The sequence below is a fragment of the Lipophrys pholis genome (genome assembly GCF_963383615.2).
Source record: "Lipophrys pholis genome assembly, chromosome: 3".
Classification (NCBI taxonomy): Eukaryota; Metazoa; Chordata; class Actinopteri; order Blenniiformes; family Blenniidae; genus Lipophrys; species Lipophrys pholis.
Window position 1 is genome coordinate 34,498,986 of NC_137627.1, and position 25,217 is coordinate 34,524,202.

At 38.7% G+C, this 25,217-nt stretch overlaps 1 protein-coding gene across 1 annotated transcript in view; it reads right to left on the bottom strand.

Moving 5' to 3' along the window:
* The window catches only part of pitpnm3 (PITPNM family member 3), a 131,753-nt gene that overhangs the window by 87,050 nt on the left and 19,486 nt on the right, over positions 1–25,217 (bottom strand). The window contains exon 2 of the mRNA XM_080460449.1: positions 9,978–10,070. Coding sequence (XP_080316575.1) covers positions 9,978–10,070 — 93 coding nt within the window. The remainder of the gene's footprint in view (positions 1–9,977; positions 10,071–25,217) is intronic.

Below are 25,217 nucleotides of genomic sequence, written 5' to 3' on the forward strand. Positions count from 1 at the left end.
GAAAATGAACATTTTGTGCTCTGGACCTGTGAAGATGGAGGTCAGAGCCTCAAACAAGATCTTCACTTGAAATCTAGATGTCAATCTGCGGCTCTCGATGACAGCACCTCTGCTTTAGTGTGTGTGTGTGTGTGTGTGTGTGTGTGTGTGTGTGTGTGTGTGTGTGTGTGTGTGTGTGTGTGTGTGTGTGTGTGTGTGTGTGTGTGTGTGTCTCCCCGCTGGACGCAGCAACATGTCAGAAGAGTTGATCTGTAGATATAGAAACATCAAAGTTTCCAGCAAACAGCCGTGTTTCCTGCACCAAGTTTCACTTGAACACCAAGAAACACAAAACAACACCGGCTGGCAAACGGAGCAACGCTCGCCTTTCCATCGGAAACAAAACCAAATGAACAACGTCCATGGATTGAATGTCACATTCTATTCTGCACAATGGTGCCGTGTGAAACATTCCTCATTAAAATAATCCTGCAGATCCAAACGTTGTGTTTGAAGCTGAAGATTTGTATCCAAGGATTATTTATTTTCATTACAATTTAATGTCTATTTTTAAAGCAAATACTCCCACAGTAAATTTTATTCTTTTTGTAATGTCTATGGCCTACATTCAACTTCGTCTCAACTGTATTTAAGGTCAGACACACATTGTAAATTGACACATTCAAACACACCACAGTGGACCAATGTGATGTACAAAGAATAATTAAGGTGTAAAAGTGCAAAGTTCACACATTTACAAAAAAAATTGATAACAAAAATACAAACAATACGATGAATCGAAGCGAAAACAAATTGAAATGGGATAAAAAAAAAAGTGTATTATATAAAAGACATTAAAAAGATTAGTAAAATATAAAGGCAATAGGTCATGTGGTGTCGAAGGCCAAAGAGAAAAGTTGAGTTTTATGGCAAATATATAGTATATGTCAATACTGACTGTAAAAAAAAAAGATACGTAGTTGCTTTTTCTATACCTTATAATCAGAATACTAAGTTACATCATAAAATATTGATATTTTATCTATGATATTCTTACTAACTTCTTTTTTCTTATGATTATCATACCATGAAATCGAATACAACTAAATAGTATATGTTAGATAAGTTATGTGTTCATTGCACTATTTCTGTTGTTTATGCTGCTGCAACACAACAGTGTCCCTCACGTTATCAATACAGAAATATGTATTGATTGAAAAAGGTGCAGTCTGTAAAATGTAAATCAGACAATTCAAATGAACAACAATCAAATCCTATGAGCCACAATAATTAAGTTAAATGTTACATTGATTTTGCTGAAATATGATTTGTCAGTGAACTGCAGGTAACATATTTTTATTTAATTATTTATTTTTGGTTTGTAAGCTATGAGCTAAAATAAGTTACATGCAACCTTGATTTGAACCTGCGGAAATTACATGAGTTGTGTCTGTGTGACCGATATTAATATTCTGTAAATTGCGCATCAGTCCATTTTGTATATTTCTTCCTGTTATGTGTTTGAAGAAAGGGGCACCCACTATAAGTTTATCTATAAGTGCTCCTTTTCAATTGTGGAAACATTCAATGGAATGAAAGCTGAGAAAAAGGAAATAACATGATGGAAATGAATAAATAAATGAAAATAAAAAATGAAATGAAATGTCACTTTTGTGGATGAGGTGGCGGTAGAGAGTAGCTATAATAGTCAGTGCTCCTCATCCCAGCGTTGGAGAAAAACAATAATCAAGACTAACGTGAGGATGTTTAGAAACTATTTCAATGGATTTATGACTGAATCCACCCTATATCTTCACTGCTGTAACGTGAGCATTATAGAGTAACTTGACTAATGAGAAACACAAATATCCGGCTATAAAAGGGTCAGAGTTACATCCTGTGGTAAACATTTGGCATTGTATCCAGACTGGCTTATGACTTCTACTGTCTAACTTTCTCTCAAAGGCCGGGAGCCCATGTAAAGAGACATGCAGATTTAAAGCCCACACAGTTAAGGCACGCTGTTGGTGGGAATATTTGTGAGCAGAATCCCTGTAATGAAAACTGTCCCCACTATTACAATGCAGTTTTCTTAACATCATGAAAACTTCTTAATAGGCAGCTCACAAAGTGTTGGTTTTGGCTCCATGTTCTCCAGGTTTAAGAGCCAGGATGATGATTTTATACAATCAGTCAAAACATGATAGTTCTATATGATGTCCACTGCAAATACAGTCAGTCAGTCGACAGCTGCAGTAACCTGACAGTCAGTTACCAATGTGTAAAAGTGTAGAAGTATAGAAGTGTGCGACCCAGGGACAGGAGCAGCATCTCCCCCTAAATGAGACTCTGGGACCTGGACCCTCTTTCACTTGGGAGACCTCATTGCTCTTCAGAGTGAAAATGACCAGCTGGATTGAAGTCAGGTCACACGATTGGCCATTAGAAGAAAATACTTCTGTAGCTGCGGTTTAAGGCCTTGTTGGCTTTTACTTTGGCGTTTGACATCTTGTCCTGGTGTGTGCAATTAAAATGGGCCACAACACAAATGAGGCTGATCCTATAGTTTTACTATTCACACAGAATGTCAACGTTCCCGCTCCTTTAAATGAGGATTTAAGTCCTTCATTGTGTATTATGGAGTACAGCAGTGTCTCCGTCTGCCTCCACGGTTCCCTTCTTCCATCAAGCTGAAAAACATTCCCGTCAACTCCTAAACAGTGAATGTGTGTGATGATGGTCAGCTGGTCTGCGTTTGGCCTGTGACCTGGTGTTTGTGGCTTTTTTCGCCCCTCAGAGTCGACTGGAACAGATCCCAGCCCCGGCAGTCTACGACCGTACAAAGTGGTTCTGGATGACGGGTGAAAGGTTGGAAAGCTGCTAACTAATGATCACGACACCAGCAACACAAAGTGTAAGTGTCCATCTCAAGGCTTTAATGCCATTTCATCTAACGTGAGCTCGTGTACAGTGAATCAGAATGCATTCAGAGCCCAAATGGTGTTTGAACTGAGCAGAACTCTTCTGGCTTCAGTTTGTAGGTACATGTGTTGTTTTTCCATCCACTGAGTCGCACATTGTGGAAGAAGACATTCATCATAACTCCCTTCAATAAAACTCCCCACAAGCTAATTGTGACGTTGAAGCGGCCAGTCTGTAATACGACAAGCCCCACTCAATCATGCTTTCACCATTCAGTCATTTAGGCTCCTCTGGATCACTCCCAGCTAAAGAAAATACATTTCCACTGCAGAAACAGAAACAACCAGACCAGTTTTACAGCCGCCGCCTCTCAGCTGAAGGGGAACAACCATAGTAGGCTTTAACTTCAACAATCTGGCTTCTAGTTCCCATTTAGGGAAAGGCCAAGCATGTCTATGTTTGAGACAATGTGCAGGACTCGGCGCCACTTTCCCCCCTGAGCTCAGAGCGGAAAGTCGCACAGCAACCAAAAAAAAAGAAAAAAGCTCCATGAAATGCTTTCTCCTCTCCCGTCTCTTCTTGTTTCCGACTTGCTTTGTCGTGTTTCACCTTTCCCTGACGCTCCCTGTCGATGAGCGTCTCTGTAGATTGGACCAGCCGTGCTTTCATGCTACTTGAAAAGGATTAATTCAGGGTTTGCACCACAGTGATACCTCAAAAACATTGAGAGATCCAAAGTTAAGAGAGGAGACCAGAAAACTTTGAAATCTGAGGATCTCTGCTGAGCGCCAAAGCAACATCCTTCATCCAAAATATACTTTCTACTTGAAATTCCACACATCATTAATGGTTGTTTGGCATTTTAGGAATGAAATAAAGATTTTAGCCCTTCAGAGAGGCAGAGTCATCACTGATGCTCATGGGAAGTAATGATTTGTTGAATTTATTTCTCTTTATTCATAAACAGAAAACCTGGATGCAAAATAACAGTCATTGACTCAATGCAAAGTCAAATTCTCTTCACTTCCATGTGGACCGCTTGATTAACAGACCAGTGTGAAGGAATCGGTCATGTGGTAACCTAAATTAGGGATTGGTAGCAAGAGAGGAATGAACACACAGCTCTGACCTGTAACACATTGAGGTTATAAAAGTGCGTTATAAATCAAATGTATTATTATTCTTATTATTAACTTTCTCAACTCAGCTTTTCCTCGATTCCTTAGAACCACTAGAACCGAGAGCACGAAACATTAATAATCATAAAACGACACGGAGCTGTCCGTTTTAAATATGTTTATCTTAGAGATTCAATACAGTCCATACTGCCAGGCGATGACTGGAAACATCCTTACATACTAGAGCTCATAAAACATAAACTATTTAATAATTCTAACAATTTAAATTGACTTCACTTATGAAGTATAACGAGTTCCTCCTCCAAGGAGGAGAACCAATGGAGGCCATGAAACTTGTAAAAGCAAAGAGATTGGATCTATTCTGACATGAAGGAGCACAAGAAGCAAGGGAAGATTTTATTCAAAAGATTAATTTGAAGCTCAGAATAATAACTATCAAATGCATTCAGTTTAAAAAATGGAATTCTAATTTGTGCATATTTCATTGACATTTTTTTGTTTGTTTGTTTTATCGAAAAAAAACATTTCATTGGTATTTTCTATAGTTCACATAATTCTCAACATAACATTTTACCTTTGACAACCATGCATCTGTACATTATAGTTGAATCTCCACAAAACATCCAGACCTATATAAATAGTACAAAGATGGATGATTGGCCCTTCCACCATATTATAATACACACTCTGTTTTTTTGAAAGTATGGGTCAGTATTTAAAGATGAATATATTTTGTGGACAAAAAGGAATTATTTTTGAGAATTGATGAACCCAGAAAGAAAAGAAATGCTTCTAGTTTTTTTAAACAGTGTTTAACATTTCAGTTGCTGTCTACTGCTTTCGTAACAAGCCTTCACAGCATCCAAAATGTTTTTAACATGGTTTTTTGGTGTTTTTTTTCTAATGCTGGGTGTTAAATTTTCCTGTTTACTGGCATCATTTTAGTTAAGCTTTTTTTTTTTTTTTTGGAACATCCCAGTGTTGTTGTTGTTGTGGCTTCAACTCCTATAAGATCATCTCTGTCTCCAGTATTCGGCTCACGTTGGGGCAATACACCTGCGCCTACATAATATTTAAGTTGTTGCCAACGCTGATGATAACAATCAGCCACGTGCCTCCAGTTTGTGATTAAATTACGATCAGTCCTCCAGCACAGCAGCGTGAGAGATAAACGGTCGGGTAATCTGGAGTAGATTTATGTTTGCGCTGCACAGCACTCATTGATTTGGATTTACACGTTACCATATTATGTTGAATTTGCAGGCATATTTCTTCCTGTTACAATTGATTGACGCCAGTAAACCAGCCACGCCAGGCCTCATAGTGACATTAAACACTGTTTTGTTTGGTATTTTTCCCCTCACACTCGGTGGGAGTGGAATCTCGTGCCGCAGATCCTGAGTGTGATGAGATGCATCTGTTGGCCTACAACACATACACATGTTATCTTTTCCCTCGGCAACGATCGGCGCCTCGACACTTGTCGCACAAAATGCATGTAGAGCAGTCCGCGACCCTGCCTCTGCCACAGCTGTGATAAGGACCAATATTTCATGCTTTCGAGCACCGGGTGCTGCTAAAGTGACTTTTTGGGGCAAAAAAGGATGCATGAGAGGAAAGGGAGTGAATGGAAACTGAGATAAATAAAAGCAAACGTGAATGACCAAGCACAATGGAAAAAAACTATGAATATCCACACAAAGGATTTTTCTTATCATTTTTTATATTTGCTATAAAAACGAAGAAAGACACTTAGGGTGTCCTTCAATCCGTTTCCCACTGACGTATTTCATTATCATGTTTTCATAAAAACCAAAAAAAGACAATATATTTAAGATTTGTGTTAAAAAAAAAAAAGAAGAACAAATTAAGAGTAAAAATGTATTAATTAGTATCTGTAGCATTGGACTCTTGAAGTGGATGATTGAAGGGGAAAATGTGCTGCTTGTTGCTTGATGAACTCCTTCTGGGTGAAGCTCAGTCCAACATGTTTTCAAGTGCATCTATTTCTAGAAAGCCTGAAATCTCAATAAACACTGAGGGGCCTTCAGCAGAGGAGAGGACAACGATTAAGAGTGACGATACATTTGTAATTCAAACTCTTGTCCTGACGTCTCTCTCTCTCCTGAAGTGAACCTGAGTTTAATCAGAACCGCCGTCACACATGCATGTTAAGATAAGCAGCAGTAAACACAGCAATGGGATGAAATTCCTCTCTATCTTGTGATACATTCATTTCAGCTTGTGGTCTCTACTCTTTAAATAAAAAAAAAAAGGAGTAACTAATCTTTTTTTTTTTCTTTTTTTAAGTATCAGGACTTAACTGTAGACTGGAGCACATATTTTGAAAACCTAAAAAAGAAATGACATTAGGGAAAACCAGCTGTGTCAGCATTAGTCTATTTTAATTGTGCATTGTATTGTTGTGTAACATATTTTAGTATTTTGTATGAATTTTAGGAATCCAGGCATTGAAATTTAATGGTTATTATTGATGTTAATAATAATGTTACTGATTTTACTGTCGGTTATATTTATAGTGTGTATTATAATGTGTTCCTGCTCGTTGTGTTTTCTGTATGTGTTCCATAAGATGTTTAATATCTGTATGTATTTCTATGAAAGCAGGTGTTACACTTTAATGGTTACTGCTAATGTTATGCATTTTTACTGTATGTTATATTTGTAAATATGTATTATTATGTTGTGCAAAAATCTGGTATGATTAGTGTTTTCTATTCATGTTCCCTGAAAACTGTGTGTAAACTATACTTGGCAATAAACCCGATTCTGAGTCTGATATAGTTCAGGTACGGAAAAGGACCATGAGACGAGCAAATACATAGTTTGAAATTCAATCCAGTCAGTTTTTGTGAAATATTTTATTTAAAGTGAATGAATGTGTTTCTATGTTTGATGGCGTTTGTGCAGCGTGTCGCCAGATGAACTATAGGTACCTGGCTTTCAGTGCTCTTATAAAAAGGCCAAAAGAGTTTTAAAGATGCAATTTGCATGAGCTGCTGTTGCTGTTGAGGCGATTCTGTCGCTGTAGCAACACTTTTGCAAGTGCTAATCGCACATGGACTGAAATGTTTCCAGGAACCTAATGACTTTGTGGTTTTAAGTCCTGTAATCCTAATCCTGTAATGAATTTTATCTTTTAGCTGGATTGGATTAAAAAATATATATTTTTTTTTTAACTCTACTAAAATTTGAAACATTTTTGCTGAATGCAAAGGAGAAATTAAACAGTTCAAAGTTAGGAGAGAAATTTTATACTTTTGTGTTGATTAGTTCTTTTTAGATATTTATATATTCATTATAGATATTCTATATATTAGATATTTTCTGAAAGACTTTTTAAAAATATTTAACAGCTGATTTACAGTTATTTACTGTGTTTTTGGAAAATGAGCCTCGACTTCTACGGGTTGGTTTCAATTCTGTATACACATTTATCGTAATCAATAGTGAAGCAACACACTCTGGTCAACATATTGACTATATACCAAACCTTTCAGATTGAACGCATTCAGAGAATGAAGAGAAATGTAAATTTTAATGGTGTCCAATGCATCAAACCTCTTCAGATCTTTGGCTTCTTCCTCAGCACACATTGTTATTCATAGTTTCTCTGTAATCCACTTAAGCGCTTCAGTGTTCTGTTCTGCTTGGATGAGTCGAGAGTCAACGTCACTACCAGATGCTGAAAAGTCATTTTAATTTTTTTCTTGCAAATCACAGACTTAAACTCCCTCTGGCCTGCTTTCCCTAAAATGATAATGATGACCTCAGCCCGCTGATTTGTCCTGACAATCCTGTTGGGTTTATTTTTCTCATCCTTTATCCATGCAGATAAGACTGTATTCACACTAGAAAGCTACATTTTTTTCTAGTTTGGGGCCTTTTGAGGATCTAAAAGTGGATAATGAAGAAAATTTGTGGCTTTACTCAGTTCCTACAAATGGAAGGGGAAGAAAGAATGCATGGTTGAGTGTATTTAAAAATTGTAAAAATCTTTGTATGTCATTTATCATTAAACCCCTTTTCATAGACATGAGTGTTTTACAGAGTTAACAACGTGATAAAAAAAATACTATAACTCTTTAATTACATATTTGGGATACCAACTTTGATTATTTAATGTTGTTATGGTGTCTTATGGCCACACTTTTTATTTTATATTCTTTTACTCTGCATAAAAATTTGTATTATTTATTCTTGTTAGTTTTTTGGGGGGTGGTTCAAACCACACTGTAAACCTTTTTAAAAGGTCCTATATAAATATATATAAATACAGCCATTCTCATTTATCACTATGGAAAAGCAATTCACAGATTAAAAACAAAGGAAATAAATGAGCAACGCAATCACGAGCACTCTCTCCTCCATAGGGAAACAGTTTCGTCGATTCGAGTATGGTTTGATCTTGGATCTCCCACAGTCCAAAAACATGCATTAAAGGCTACTCTGTGACTTTAAGTTGCCTGTAGGCGTCAATCTGAGTTGTCTGGATGTCTGTTTCACTAGGTTTGGCCTGAGACGGACCGGTTCAGGGTCTAGATCACCGATTCCTGAGCTGGCAGACTGACATCGCTGATAAAATGTCAAAAGTCGATCTCAATCAATCTAGCTGGCATGATAAAGAAGTCATATTATCCAGCTTTTAATACTTTCACATGGTCTGGTTGGTCCAGGAACCTTCAGTATTATAAGTTTCTAGCTCCTCCTTGATTTCCCTGCATTTGAATATTGGATCATAGGAGCTGCATTCAGAATCTGCTGTGTCTGTGTGAGCTGGACTGGCTCCGCCCACACATGCCCATCTTGTGAAGAGGAGGAAGTACTTCCTCTCGTGGTGCCATGTGCCAGAGCAGAGCTGCCTAATTATGGGAGGAGTCAAAGGGAGGGCCTACCTTGATTGGGATTGGCTAAACCTCGGATGACACTATATAGCAGGCGTCTTCGGTTGGCGGTACCCGGGCCAGATCCGGCGCCTAAGACAAATTGTACCGGCCCTCAGAATGTAACGTTGATATTACAGCTTGTTCTTGCAAGAGCCAGACTGGCGAAAGCGCATGTGTGTTTTAATCAAACTGTAAAACAGGTAAAATGACGACTTGTTTTAGCCGGACATATATTTAGAGGGACAACACTTGGCCAATCAGCGTTGCCCATCCATTAGCACATTTTGTTGCAGGATACTATGCACTTTTATTTTGTTATACTTATATTCGTAGGCATACTATGCACTTTTATTTTGTATTTGTTGGTGGACTAGGAAGTTGTTTGCCAGTTTGATTAATTAAATTCTAAATGACTGATTTGACTCACCTGAACTGAGTACTTCAGGTTGAAATACATTGGCTTGATCAAATACCATGTACTTCTATGTTGTTGCAGCTCTCTTCTTTATCCTACTTTGCCCTTTGTTATTGTTGTTTTTGCTGGAGACAAATTTGTCTGTTACTCAAATGACTGCAATCTTAAATATTGAGAATAGCAACCTGTAAAGTTGTGTTGCTGCAGTTATGTTCAATCAAGTGATGTTTACTGTTGGTTAATTGCTTTTCTCTAATTGCCTGTTAATATGGCCTGGATATTGCTCACCTGGTCTGATCTTTTTATATTCGCTCTTACCGATCCGGTTCTACTGTAGATGCATACATTCATACATTTCATGGTTGGTGTTTATTACAGCGTGATATAAAATAAACCATAATGATAATTAATAATATTAAAGCAAACAGAGCTCTGGTATCGGAATAGCATTGGCAGATATCCACATTCGGGCATTGGGATCAGATCGGGAGTGAAAAAATGTGGATCGGTGCATCCCTAATAAAGATTATTGGTATTAGACATCACATCATCTCTGAGACAAATCGTGTTAAATAAACAGGAGCATAAGCTCGGACATTAATATGTAATACTAACCTCGGGCATCAAAGAATTCCTCATCAGAGCTGTCAACAGATTCCTGTGCGATATTCTGCAGACACCAGTGAGTACCACTGTGCTTTCGTGACCCTGTGAATGACAGAGAAAGTCGAGAAAAAAAAAAGAAAATCAGAGATCAGACTCTTCAGTGACAGGAAGGGTCGTGCCATCACTCACACAATCCACAGACAAATCCTGCAAATCCTCATTCCAACTCGTTTACCAGTGGGCTGATTGCACTTAAACTCTTTATTTAAAATGTGTGAATGTCCCTGGGTGCGGATAAATGGCCCAGTAAGTGTCACAGCAGGTGAGGAGACCAAAATGGACTTTTCCCTTTGAGTGGTGTCATGGCACACGAGTGTCACGGCGCAGGAAGCCAGCCTGTGTTTTTTATGACCTTCTGATACAAGAGTGGGGATAAAAAGGGATTGAGAGCTCTTTCCATTTGTTCACAATATTCAATCTCAAGTACGCATATAAAAAAACAACAGCTGAAAACACTCGGGAGTCGCAAAGGATTTCTTAGCGGTGGAGACTAACACTCAGCCGCACCTGCTGACGCTTCCGTTACTAAACTCAACAAAGTAATAACACATTGCTGGAGACACTTTGATCCAGTTCAGCAGAACTGGAGCAAAGTTCAGATGTTGTTCACTTAAAGTCATTCAAAGGTTTTCTCCCTCAGCATTGAGGCACCCTGATGTTTCCATTCTGACCCAAGGTCAAGACATAAAATGAGCGAAATCCAAGACACAAGGGTCAACGTGAAGGTTTCAGATCAGCAGATATGGATCAGGAGTGAACCTTGTGCATCGTCTTGGTTTATCTTCTCGTCTCATGTGTTTTTCTCCCCTGCCTAATCTTGTCCTCCTGTGTCTGATTAACGCCTCTGTCCTCCTGTGTTTAGGGGCTGCGCTTCACTCGCTCATACTTGATCTTTTCTTCTCTGCTTTGTCTTTTGCTTGAAGGTTCTTTATGTTTTTGTGACAAACTTCTCTTTGTGTGTTTTACCTGATCGTCAGCTGTTGACAACCATTTCGGTAAATAATTGTTTGGGGTTCTTTTTAATGACCCGTCTGAAGAGCCCTGATACAACTTTACCCTGGTATGATGAAAATATTGACATTTTGATCTTTTTTTTTTTTTTTTAAACAGTGCTAAATCCATCTTTCCTTTGTCCAATCGAAGGCTGATTCATTGCTACATTTGATTTTGTTTATATTTCTTCTCCTCCTCCTGGAAGCTTACAGCCACTTGTGGGCGCAGAGTTCAGATCAGAAGTAAAGTACGAATAGTGGCTGGACGACACATGGAGGTATTTTACCGTCACAGACCACCGCCTCTGCCTCCTCATTAATAACATTAGTGCTCCCACAAGCCGTCGCTATCGGAGTCCTTCTTGTTCTACTCTCCAAATAACAAGCCTAATTTTCTTGATTTCCAGCCAGTGTGTTGATTTATTTATTCCATTCAAAAGCAATAATTAAAAAAACACTCCCTGCAGTAACACTTCCAATCAGACAGTCTGAATGAAAAGGAGCAGAATAGATCAGTCTTATGAAATCTGCCCCTTTGTTACCTTGCAATCACCTTATTTTGTTAATGTCCAACTTTCTAAATATTTACACTTTTACAGATATTTTTGGGCATTTTATGTGCAGTATTTACAACATACAAATACAAAACTGTCATTTTCATGTTTGTTCAAATCAAATATCTCCCATTACTTCTGTCCAAATCTAATTTTCATACTTTAACATTTCTGTGTTTCTTGAATTCCAGGAGAATTTCTGACTCTTACTTCTTTCTGAAATGCGTTCCATAAACTACTTCCTGTCACTGTGACACTTCGTTCCATTGCTTTGGAATTGAACCCGTTTTTTTGTTTTTTTTTAAGATGTCTGTTCCTTTCAAATTATAGCGACTCTCTTTTTTCAAACCTTTATTGGATGTTCTTTAGCAATATTTTTTATTGGCTTTAAAATCTGAAGAATATTATGATCAACTATATCGTATAATTTTAGCGACTTACATTTGATAAATAGTGGGTTTGATGGATCTCTATATCTTAGATTATATATTGTTTTCAGAGCCCTTTTATGTAGTGGCTGTGTAGAAGTTTTACAGGTGGAGCCCCAAGCTTCCACACAGTAAGTTAAATAGGGTTTAATCGTTGTTATATAAAGTGAGTAAAGAAGATTGATTTAGAGAAAATCTGACTTTATATCACACCGCAATGGATTTAGCTATTTTTCCTTTTATATAATTTATATGTGACTTCTATTTGAGGTCCTCATCAATGTGGACTCCTAAGTTTTGTTTCTTTAACCCTTTGAACATCCATCCCGTCTATTTTTATTGATACATCAAAAGTGTTTTTTTTTGTCATTGAATATTCTATATTTTGTTTGTTTTAACATTGAGAACTAATTTATTTTGAGTAAACCAATGTTTTATTTTTTTGAGTTCTTCATTTACTACTTCCGTTGTCGCCTGTAGCTCACACAGATCAGTTTTCATGCAAACATAAGGGCACAAATGAGTCTGTAGGGTCACGGGGGTGCTGCAACCAATCCCAGCTCACTCAAAATTGCTCTACATTTTTTAGCAATTTACAGTATCCAATAAGCTTCATGTCAAAGCATGCCAATTGGCTGCATGTATTTTGCACTCCAGACCCAACCCAGGCCAACTAAAGGTATTCTCAGTGTGAGGGCGCTCACCACGACTCCGCCCGTGTGGCCGCACTGCATGCAGTGATGCAATTTGAATGTCTCTTCCTCAATTAAAGCAGTCGAAGCATCCATGTGATTGATACAGTCCATTTGCTCTTGCATGCGTGCTGTACGTTCACAGAGGAGAAAGTGGTGAAGTGAAACACTCAACCCTCTCTATCAAAGTCTATCAACACATTAATTTAATTAAATGATTTAAAACATAGTTTTGTATAGTGTGTGTGTGTGTGTGTGTGTGTGTGTGTGTGTGTGTGTGTGTGTGTGTGTGTGTGTGTGTGTGTGTGTGTGTGTGTGTGATAATTGCAACTTCGTTCAGATAATGTTTATATGTTTATTTATGTATTTAAACTTGTTTATTTATTTATTTATTCATTTAGCTAAACCTGGAGAGAAACAGTTTCACTCAAAGCTGAAAGGTCGTTATGATAATAGTCTTTGAATTTAAATATCGTCTCTGTGTGTTGAGTCGACATTAATTCCTTGGTTTTCCATTAATAAATATGCATTACAAGCTTCAGTCTTAAGTAGATAAAAAAAATACTGATTAATCGCAATTATTTACCCAAAATTTTGCAATTAATTTGTTAATTTTCTTTAATTGTGCGATTAATTATTTCATATTAATATTATTGACAGCAATAGTTTTATTTGACTTTGGTTTACTTTCAAAGTTTTTACAGAATCCTACAGGGAACATCAATCCTACTAATCTTAACCATACAGAGTCATTCCTTAGTATTATTCTGTGTTTTTTATATGTTTAATAGCATATTTATATTATCCCCAAAATGTGAATGTCTTTGGACCTTCTTGAACTTTCTGCGATTCTATACGCTCTTTTAAAATCTTCATTTAATGTATTAAATGCTTAGTGACTCAATATTCACCCTTACTTCAGATCATGTTATGCCACTGACCGTTATGAAAAGCCCTTACTCTGATTTCAGGAAGATAATTTACACGAGTGCACAATGACGACTGCTGTTTATTTGAAACAAACTTTTATTTGTACTAAATTCATCACTTAAAAGTGTCCTCCTGTCCTCTTCTTCTTTCAGTTATTTATTCATTGCTTTGATCTGGTTATATACAGGTAATTACTTTACTACATTTCTTGCACAACAATCCTCAGTTCCCTCTGCGATAGAGGAAGAAATCCCAAAAAGCAATTTAATGTTAGAGTCAGTAAACTGTGACACTTTTCCTATATTAGAGCTTATTAAGCTGTTAATGTGTCATTTATTAGAAATATTGCGCTCTCTGCCAAACAAAATGTTTTTTTATTTCTCCACCAAGGCTTGGAAGCGGCTTTTGCGACACAGAAGCTGTCTGGTAGTAAACATATTCCTTTCACACTGCAGATTTGGGTTTTCTGCAGCCACAGCAAATACGCAGCTTTAAACACGACTGTCAACATTTCCTCTCATGATTACAATAACGAGTCCTTCAAGCAAACACATTGACTATCCTGCTGGCTGCATTCGTACTCTTCTACTTCTTTAAATATGGATGATAAATTAGGCTGGCTGTACAGTGCAGTAGTGGTTACACCTGGTCTGGCTGCAGGTTGGGTTTGCATGTTCTTGTTTTCCTTCACACAGTCCAAGAACATTTATATGAGGTTAATTGTAGGTGTGTGACTATGTGACTGTGTCCAGGATGGACGTTCAACCCGTGACACTGAATTGAGTTGTATAGAAGAGGGATGGGCTGACGACATTACCAGTGAAAAGTTTCAACACACCACTTCATGAGTCGCCTGAAGCGTTTTTCACTTTACAGCTGAGCCTTGTCAAGGTTCATTTGAGGAATTTCTTGTCTTCTTAACGGGTCTGGGACCGTCAGTTTCGTCGCGCAAAGTCAGGTTGGTACTAAGCCAACAGCCTATTTAACAATTGTTAGAATTTATATTATGGTACGAACCAATCAGCTAATTAAAGAGAAAAGACTGACCATCAGTTTTTAAAGTAATGATGGTCAGTCAGTCCAGAAACTTGCAAAAACGATGGATGTGTCGCCAAAGTGCCGTCGGGCAAACCATCCGGCACTACGAGGAAACTGGCTCACATGAGGAAAGTAAGACAAGGGATGGTTCCTAATAGTCCCTTCTAGCTCCTTTTCTATCCACTTTTCCTTAACCTCCTGGATGACGTCACAGGGTTAAGGAAAGGTGTTAGGAGGCTTCCTAAAGGAGTTAGTGAAAGACGATCACGTTTTGACAGTCCGACCGCACTTCCACTGGTGACGTAATAATAATCTGACGGCGGGGAAGTTCAGTGACATCTGCCATGGTGAAGAAACTACAAATTTCTGAAAATGGACAACAAAAAGGTGATTTCTCTCACTGTCCCCTGTGGTCTGTGATGGACAAGTCCACACAGTGAAGACTGAAAGTGATGTCATTCATTCACTTCACCTCACTTCCTTGTTTTGTAGCCACACCCCAAACTTTTCATGTCCACACTACACATTTGACTTTTCTCTTTATTTATAACTTTTTTCCTAGTCTTACACTGTTTAAATGAAGTGCACACATTTTCACACTGAAAGATTATCATTGCCACGTTTATGTTGTATTAACTAATTTTTCTATCTTGAGTTACCGTGCTGAAGGGAGGAGTCATCCTGCAGTGGCAAAAGGCGGGGCAACAGACCAGAAACTCTTTTATGCCGACGCCCAAGCAATTGGCCATCTGTTGCCATGGCAGAGGGGGTTTTTGAGTTTAGGTAGTTTCCCCATCATTAGTTTGTGTAGTGTCATTTGTGTTTTACATAATCATAACATAACGATTCTTAACGTTCCATAAGGAAGCATCAGTGGTTCCTAGGCTAAAAGAGGTTCTAAAGGAAGCATCAGTGGTTCCTAGGCTAAAGGAGGTTCTAAAGGAAGCATCGGTGTTTCCTAGGCTGAAGCAGGTTCTAAAGGAAGCATTGAGCCTCTTTTCCTTATCATGGCCACCACTTAAACACTTGTGTGAGGACTATTTTACCAAAGAGGAGAGTATTGAGAGTATTAAGAGTATTGCCAGATGATTTAGCTTCTTGATCTAAACACAATCCAGATGGTTCCAGATGAAGCGGAGCGCAGAGTGAAAGCAAAAGGGCCAATGAGTTCTCAGCATCTCTGAACCTCCTTCAAGACGGTTGGAAAACCATTTCAGGTGACGACCTGATGAAGCTCATCCAGATGAATACGACACTACAACACTGCTCTCCTCAACCTTTAGCTTCTCCTGTGGACTCCGTGGTCCCTGATCCTCTTCAGAACCTTCAACCCTGATCTCTACAACCTCCCTGGTGGCTGAATGACAACAACTCCAGAAAAGATAAGCCAAGTCCTGATGAGAGCATTTATTGCTCATAAAAAAAGCAGCAGCAACGACTGTGTTTTTCTTGCACTTCACACAACCATCTATCCTTCACAATAAATACAAACCATAACCACCAATTAGTGTCAACACAACCATCAGCCAACCAGCTCAGAATATACACAGCAACACAAAAATTGTCTGAACTACACAAATCTCTGCTTGCAGAAAATAACCAACAGTACGTGACAATTACTGCATTCGTCTCTCATGAATGAGTCGCCTCCCTCTTCAAATTAAAACATGACATATGAAAACATCCAACACTTTAACAGGTGATGGCAGCAAAATACGATTGGCACATTATTCTGATATCAAAGATTAGACGGCTGGTTTATCTGCTTGTGGCACATCTCATTTCTGTTTCAGGTTTGGTGTCAGACAGTCTGTCAGTGGCACAGACAATATTCACAGCATGAGCTACAAGATGAGTCTCCCCGTCACTGAATGGTGGTACTCCTTTGTTGTTTAGTTATTTATTTGGGCTTATACAGTCTTTTCTACTCGACCTATTCTCTCCCTATTCCCACTTTGAGTCAGTTTTGCTACACCTGTCATTTTCTTTCAATGCATTTTTTACAGTAATTAAAAGAAATCACTGAATGGTTCCGATTCGTACATCATTTCCCTCTAGTTGATTGGTACTGATAACAAAATGACTTAACGCTTGAAGCTGACTTGACAACCACGATTACAAATGCAACTACTGTTAATGTTGTGCTCACCTAAAACTACGTTAACATTATCCTTGTATTGCAGTAAAGACGAATATTTAAGTTATTATAATCATGTAGCATGAAACATGTCATCCAGTACTGATTCATACAGTGGATGTGTAGTAAAATGTACAACTCCATAAAACATCACCAAAAGGTAGACGGTATTAAAGGAAACCAGAGATTTTCACCGAGATGTGATTAGGTTCAAGGACCAGATCACAGGTACAACTTTACATGTTCATTTCTTGTGTATTTGGACTTACTAGGGCTGCCGTAGTTGTAGTTGACACAAGGCATTGTGGGGATTGTAGTGTGTCTGTGTTGTTGTTGCCCGGCAGAGAACCGGCAGCCCCCGTGTATGTTCGGGTGTACATAAATAAAAAGTGAATCGAATACTTTGTCCATATCCTTGAGATATAACATTCATAGTACACTTTTCCCAAAGTCTGACTCATAATAATTACATTAATTACATTAAAGCAGCATAAGTATATAAGTATATAAATGCATCCATCCATCATGTACCTGCTTTTGTGCTGCATAAACAATTACATTATCTCTTGAAATGTAATGCAAGTGGCAAAAATGTTCTGATTTTGATTTTCGACCATTATTCATGACTCTATTGGTGGTTTAAAACAAAGTTAACGAAGGAGAGGAGGTAGTGTTGGACGGTGGTTTTGTACAGGGAAGCACAAGAGAATCGGGCTTCAAAAGCCTCCCGCCTCAACCAAAAAAAAAAAAAAACACTGCGTGGATGCCAATGTTTTCTTGTTTGTCATCCCTTTCTCTTCCGTTTCTGTATTTTCTACCTGGTGGTCTGATTTTCTTTTCTTTATTTGGGGAGAGAAGCTGCTGTGGACACAGGAAGCACATTTAGAGGAGCTGAGGTGCCTCGGCACAAGAAGGGAAGCGTTTTGAAAAATCAAAGTGTTTAAGATCCAGCGCACTGCGCCACCAGCCTCAACAGCCGCCAGCCCAGGCAGATCTCTGCATGTGCCTCGTCAGTCACCTTATGAGGCTCTCCTGTTCATGAAGTATTGTTTTTATTTAATGGATCCACCGCTGGCACAGACACGTATCGAATATATCGTCTCTGGATGTTGCACCGCTTCACTTTCCTGCTGAACGGATGCACACTGAACGTCTTAATAGGCTTAAGAAATCTACCCGCCTGCCTGCCCTTCCCACTGGGTAATGGCAAGGATTCCTCCATTTCCCTGCAGGGCAGTTACTGTACACTCTATTCCAACAGATTGGGGGTTTTAAAAAAGTAAACAGATTATGATAAAGAGCATCAGGGGGATCGACAGGCAATGGCAGGTCATGCTCCTCGTCTTCAGGAACTGCATGTTTGTTCAGCTTCCTGGGAGCTTCAAGCATCACACTCTTTATTCACGTCACACTATTTTTGCACAATCGAGGTTAAAAAAAAAAAAAAGGCATTACTTTGAGTATTGGAGGTCATTCTTGCTGTAATTAGATCGTAGTCCTAACTCTCAGTGCTGTTTAATTATTCACAGCACTTAAAAATAAATAAACACTTTGTGGATGCTTACGGTGGCGTTTTTAAAAACAAACAAAATCACACTGTCAATAAACGCTAAAAAATAGCCACGCTTACAGTTCCCTTGTCAACAAACTGTGTTAAGTACAGGATGCATACACTCCTGTGTCTTCACAGCGTTGCAGTAGAAATATATTCCTGATCCACAACAGTAGAAAGGCTTTTGCTTTCAATTAAAAGTAAACTTGATTATTATTGCAATAGTCTTTTGTGTTACATTTTATTAAATAATCAAAAACCAAATATGTCTACTGAAATTCAGGAATTTTTTTTTTCCAATTTATCCTAACATGTGCATGTTATCAAGCAATAATTGTCCTGAAAATTTCAGTCATTCATGAGCAAAAATGAGTTGCCATGTTTGTGATAAAATTATAAAGGTATCGACAGTGAACCATTACTATTCATCGATTGCAGCTCATGTTAAAACCGCACACTTTCATTCATTGGGCAAAAGTAAATGAACATTACAAAAATAAGAGGAGTAAATACTACCTTAAAATTACAATCTATTACAACATCAAATATGCTGATGAATCACAACTCTATATGTGGTGTTACCATATGACAAGAAACCATTATATTGGATAAAAATGGCATTGAAAACATTGAAAATCAAGCCACAAATCTTGAAGACTTAATCCTTGGTTTCAACATCCATATATGGAGAATTACCATATCAGAATACGACCATCTTAAAAACACAGCAGCGATCAATTTTTCCTTGCAAACAGTGTTTTTGTTAAAGTGTCTTCATTGGTCTAATTAGAAATAAAAATCAATCAGCCTGCAGCAGCTTAACTCTGCATTCAGTGACAAAGTGAATCACATTGCATAAACTGTGATGAAGTGGTTTCATGTGTGTTGAAGGATAGATTTTCTTTCTTTTTTTTCCTGTTACTTGCTTTTAAAGCACCAAATGGCCTCAGGTCTTATCACTCCAGTTTACTTGAATAATAAGATTCAAACAAACCCAGGGTCATCTGGAGCAGCGTCGCTCATCATTACCAGGAACAAGACCAAGGCAGCTGAAACAACTCAGTGCTCCACATCTCTGGATCCACTTGTTTAAACTGGAGCTTAAAACTGTGTCCATTACAGCAAATCTCAATACAGTAAATGCTCCACTTATGGTTAGATTGATTTAATTAATGCCTTGTTAATGCAATCTAATTTTAAATCATTTACCAAGACTAAATGTTCTTGTCTTTTGGTTGTATTTTCATTCAGCTGTTTTTTCTCAATATTTGATTTCTAAGACGCCGTAAAGCACTATAAAGTACCCTGCTTTATGAATGGTGCTTTATAAATAAACTGATTTGGCTTTGTGAGGGTCATGGCGTCATTCATTCTGAAGAGCGAATGTTGGCGTCAGAACATTCTGAAGTTCTGTTGAACTGCAAATACCATATTTATTTTCCGGACACTTTTTTTTATTATTTTTTAAGTGGTTTAACAGGTCATGCAACTTAAATCAGAATTGATTTATTTATCAAAATGCACTTGGTCATAACATGTGGGACCACTAGATGGCACTGTATGACATCAGCACGCTGCTAACAGTACAACAACTGTTGCCAAAGAAAGACACTCCAAAGCAGAATTTAAAACAAAAGTAGAAATGTATTAATCCTAGAAAACAGAAACAGCAGCAGAACAAGAGTTCAGCATGTCAGAGAAGCTTGGGGGGGACTGGAGAAAAGCATAAATAGTGAAAACAAAGAAGGCTAAAGGGCCAAATATGCTTCATTTATGTACATAAATTTGGACATGTTTTTCAAACAGCATCGTGCATCATTGTCTTCACACTCTCCTGCATCCTTTACGTTGTCGTGGTTGTTAATCAATACATCCTTTAGAGGGCAGTGGACATTGTTAGTTTAATGTGGGACAACAAATGTAGACCAAATATCAATAAAACAGGTTCATAACTGCTAAAATAAGTATTTGTGCCTTTATCCCCCACAGATCAAATTTAAATATTTTTAATTTGTTGCTAGTGGAGACATTTATTATAGTAAAAAAATGATTTATCTGAAGCTTCTTTGTCTCGATGTCCAGGTGACGTCATGTTCTAGACATGCTTATATCCAAAAACACATTTGTATTATCTGTCCTACAAGACATCGTCCTTTTTGTTGTCTTCCAAGTTATATGTTGCCATGTGTCCATTCACTGCACAACACTGCCCCTCTGGGTCATCAGTGGTATTACTGGGTTTGCTTGGCACTGTAAGCTGTAAATCGTGGAGTGAAAGCACTATGGCCAGATTTGAAAGTACAGACTCTACTGTACTAGATCAATATATTCATTGTGAACACCAGTGTCATGTATGCTACATCGGCTCTGGTGCAACTTGTAGTCTTGAAAATATGGGCCATAACTGGAGAGAAAGAGAAACAAACACATTTGTTGGAAGAAATTATGACACTCATTTCCCAGTTAGTGTAATGAGCCAAGAAAATGCTTTCTGCTACATTAATAGGTGAGTCTAGGATTAGCAGAGTATTACGAAAACATTATTAAATACTATAGAAATCTGCAGTTTACAAAGTCGATGCCAAAATCTTCTGTTACTTCTCATTAATTCACACTCAACTTTACTGACCAAAAAACAGCAACAGGCCCGCTGGCCAAACTGCTTTTTCCTGCAAACCCAAAGGACACAAAACCAAAACAGCTTCTTTTATTTATATTGAATGTGCAACTTACTGGAAATAACAAGGAGAGAGGGAGAGGAGCACTTCACTCATCTGTGTTCAAAGGAAGCTTGAGTCTAGATATCTAAAATGCTTTACATCAGAGCAACACAGGGCTGCTGGTCATTCATCTCAAGCTTCTTTCATCTCTTTCTTTCCATTATCCATTTGCACAGAAGCTGGTCGAGACTGTTGTCTGACAACAGCCATTACTAAAGCAGCCCCACAGCGTTCACAGGTTATACCCCCATCTGTCACTTGCATAATGACTGCCTGACTCTACCATACATACAGTGTATTGCCATTTTTCATACAGTGTCATAGGACATGTCTGATTTTTTTACTTTCACTGTTAAGCGTATGGAATGATGAGCTCAGTCAGACAGGAGCAATTCAGCCAAAAAGCTTATTTCTCCCACTGCTCTAAAGCAACTCGAATCGATATTTTCCAGCCACAGGAAGCAGCCGTTATCAAAGAACCCAAATAAATCTAATATGCACCATGTGTTCAACAGGAGACAGCAGACAGGACCTTTTCATGACAAACAGTGCATCATTTTACAGGTACAAAGCTACATTTCAATAGATAGAGCTACAGGAACAGTGAATAATGAAACAAAGCAGTTCTTCAGCCATGCCTGCCGGATGTTGATCACCATTAAACACCTTCAAATGATTTACTTTTCTGGTTTTCCATATCTGGATAGCTTTTTCAATGGATTTTTCAGCTTTTAAACTGAAAAATCCATTGTAAGAGCCAGCCACAGCCGAGGATGATGAAATGAAGACAAGCAAGGGTCTCTCTCTCTCGCTCTCTTTGCTCTTTAAGGAATTATAAAGATTCTTGGTAGAATTTCCCAATCTGACGAAACCCCCCTGGTATTGTGCTGTGCTCTAAGCAGCTTAAAGATGGAGTTCAACTCAGCCTGTTGCAAGAGGGAACCTACAATCCTGCAGCTTTCACTTTTCAATTGACTCTTCTGACAGACGCTACCTGCTTTTACTTCAGAGGCTAAACTGGCAGGGAAGCATGTGCTCCATGACAAGGATTTGCTTTTTTACTCAAAGCCAGCTGTAATCATTGACTGATATATTTTTAAAACAGCACGCCAATCTAATGGTCACAAAATCTCCTATTTTGAAACGCATCACATATACCATAGTTTGAATAGTGTTCATGTAATTTTTGTCAGTTTATGCTCGCAAAAGCCAACAAAAAGTTTGATTATGGACTGATGTACAATAAAAAAAACATGCAACTCATGCTTCAACGAAAATAGGGGTCAAGATACAGTTTTTAGGTCGAATAAGAGATTATTTAAATTCTATCATCATTATTCAAATTGAGTTATGGTGTGTTTTTCTGAAAAGGTTAGATAAACAGGTAGAGTTTAACAATGGCATTGCTAACCAATTATGTCTCTGCCTTCCAAGTCATTTCTTCAAAACATTTGGTTGACAATAGTACAACTGCTCTGAAATGTTGAACAAGAGATTCAAGATGTGACAGAGGACTCGTTTACGCCAACTAGAGTTTTGTTTATGTACAAGGCAAATTAAACTGTCAAGCAGTCGTCTGCCACTAGTCGGAGGTACAGACTTGTCAGGTGACAGTCCCCTTCGCCATGGCCGGTGCTCGACGGGAAACTGAAGATATGTTCTCTCGCAACACAGGTTTGTCTGTCTTTTGGTGGAGAAACTGAAAACAAGGTCAAATGTAGGCTGCAACAGAAGGACTGGTTAATGGTGAGCTGGCTCACAGTACTGCGCTCCTGCTCTTCAACCTTCATAGCCAATTTCCTGCCAAGACCGCTGGTTCCTCCCCACAGCTTCCACAAGCCGATGAGCAAACCGTTCCTCCAGCACAGCAGAGAGATTGATGTTTTTTCTTACCGAAGCAAAGCACACCCACATTCAACTCAAGCATTTGGACATTAACCTGCAGGAAACGACGAGTCCTGCTGCCAACGATGCTGGAAACACTGCTGCCTATTTGATACAGTTTACCTGGAGATGCTGCAATAGAAGCCAGTCTGAACATTTAACACAATTCATCACAACAATGACAAAATGTTAACCCTTTTCTGAGAGTATCCTTTTTATTTTTAGACTAGTTGACCTTTCTTAAGTATTATTTGTATGTACTCAAGAGAGAAATACAGATTTCGTCCTGGCACACAACTAAATCTCCAGTAAAGACAAATTATCTGTAGGCCCTTTTATTCCTCCATTGAAAAGCATCTGTTGAAGATGCTGCGGAATTGGAGATTAAACGATACGAACTCTGGGATAGAAGTAAGAAATAGTTAAGGTGCTGCTCCTGAAATATTAATAATGAAACACATTCATCTTTCTGTCTTGTCCGTCTCACATCCCTGAGCAGGTCTGCCAAAGCTCCTACAAGGAGGACGGCATCCAGCCCCAGACTGGACAACTGGCCGAGGAGCGAGTGGGGAGGACGGGAAATTTAATTAATGCTTTTGAAACAATAAGAAAAAAAAATGTAAGCAAAAAAAGATCAACAATAAAGGTGAACCAGATAACAGCCACCACAGTGCATTTTTAAAAGCGGCTATTTAAATGACGATAACCACTCGCAGCTATTATCTTAGAAATTTAGCGCCATAACCTGAAGCACTCAAGGGCAAAGAGAAATGCTTAAATAATACATTCATACAGAGTATTTAAACTGTGCTTCATTAAATGCTCGAGTTTGGCGAGGGGCTGGCGATGCATTAAGAGCATCTGGGGGTTCGTCATGCACCTGGTTTTAATTGCAGCTCAACAATATGACAGGTGGCTTTTCAGTGAGGCATCATTTCTCAGAGGATGCATGAATAAGCATTTACTTCATAAATGTGAATTCAAACGTTTCACTGCTGAAAACAGTAACAAATCAGTTTGCTTATAAAATCAATATTGCAGTAACAGCGATGTAGAGCAGCTGAAGAGAAAATATATCTTAGAGAAATCAGAAAGAGCAGTACTACGTACACAGAGGACGTGCTATTACAATTTCCGAGGAGCTGACTTTCAGGGAACGTAATCCTGAAGAGACCCAAAACAGGGGATGCGTATGGACTGTGTGCAGAAGCAGAAATCTGCCTTTCTTGTGACACACTGGGTGAAAAGGGCAGGAAGGGCAGAGCAGAGGTGAGACCAGGTGGGATGGAGGGGCAGTGGTCAGTTTTTCCTTATCCACTCCTTCCTCTCCACTGGAACTGTTCTTACTCCATTCCAACCAGCTCAACAGCTCCCAACGATTTCAACAACCTTCGTCCCATGTCCAACGTTCTTGAAAACACTGTTGCATCCCAGATCCACACACATCGAACCAACAATAAGCTGTATGAGCAGTTCCAGTCTGGTTTCTGTCCTCAGCACAGCCAATTCATCCAACTCCACCCACTGACATCCCAGCCATCCACCGTCACTTCAGGTGTTCCACAGAGTTCTGTCCCAGGTCTCCTCCTTCTCTCCCTCAGCAATATCTTTCGAAAATACAACATCCACTTCCACTGTTGTGTAGATGACACCCAGCTCTACCTCTCCACTTGACCCTCCTCCTGCCCCCCTCTCATTACCCTTTGTGAATGGAAGGAAGGACAGTAAATGTCTAACTCTCACAATTCACTGAACTCAAACTACGATAGAACGGAGGCCCTGCTCATCAGCACTAAATCTACTCTCTCAAAAACCGACATTATAACCATCACAATTGAAAACTCTATCATCTCTCCCACCCCCAGGTTAAGAGTCTCTCTGTCATCCTCAAAAGCTCCTTAACATTTCAATCTCACTTCAATTGCACCCTAATGTTGAGTACCATCCACCATTAAGCAGCAAGAAGAAGAAGAATCTCACTTCAATAACATCAGCCGCTCAGCTTTCTTCCTGCAGTGAAACGTCCACCACCTCCGTCCCTCCCTCAGAACCAACAGCACCTAAATCCTGCTTCTTCCCCTCGTCACCTCACATCTGGACTGCAACTCCCTTTTCTATGGCCTTTCCCCCCCAAAAATTAAAAACCTCCACACATTTCAAAACTCAACTGCCTGGATCATAAGTCCTGAATGGACTCAGACCTCCTGACAGCAACATGACAGACGTCTGACTGGAACCAAAAGTAATCTTAGATCGTCTTCA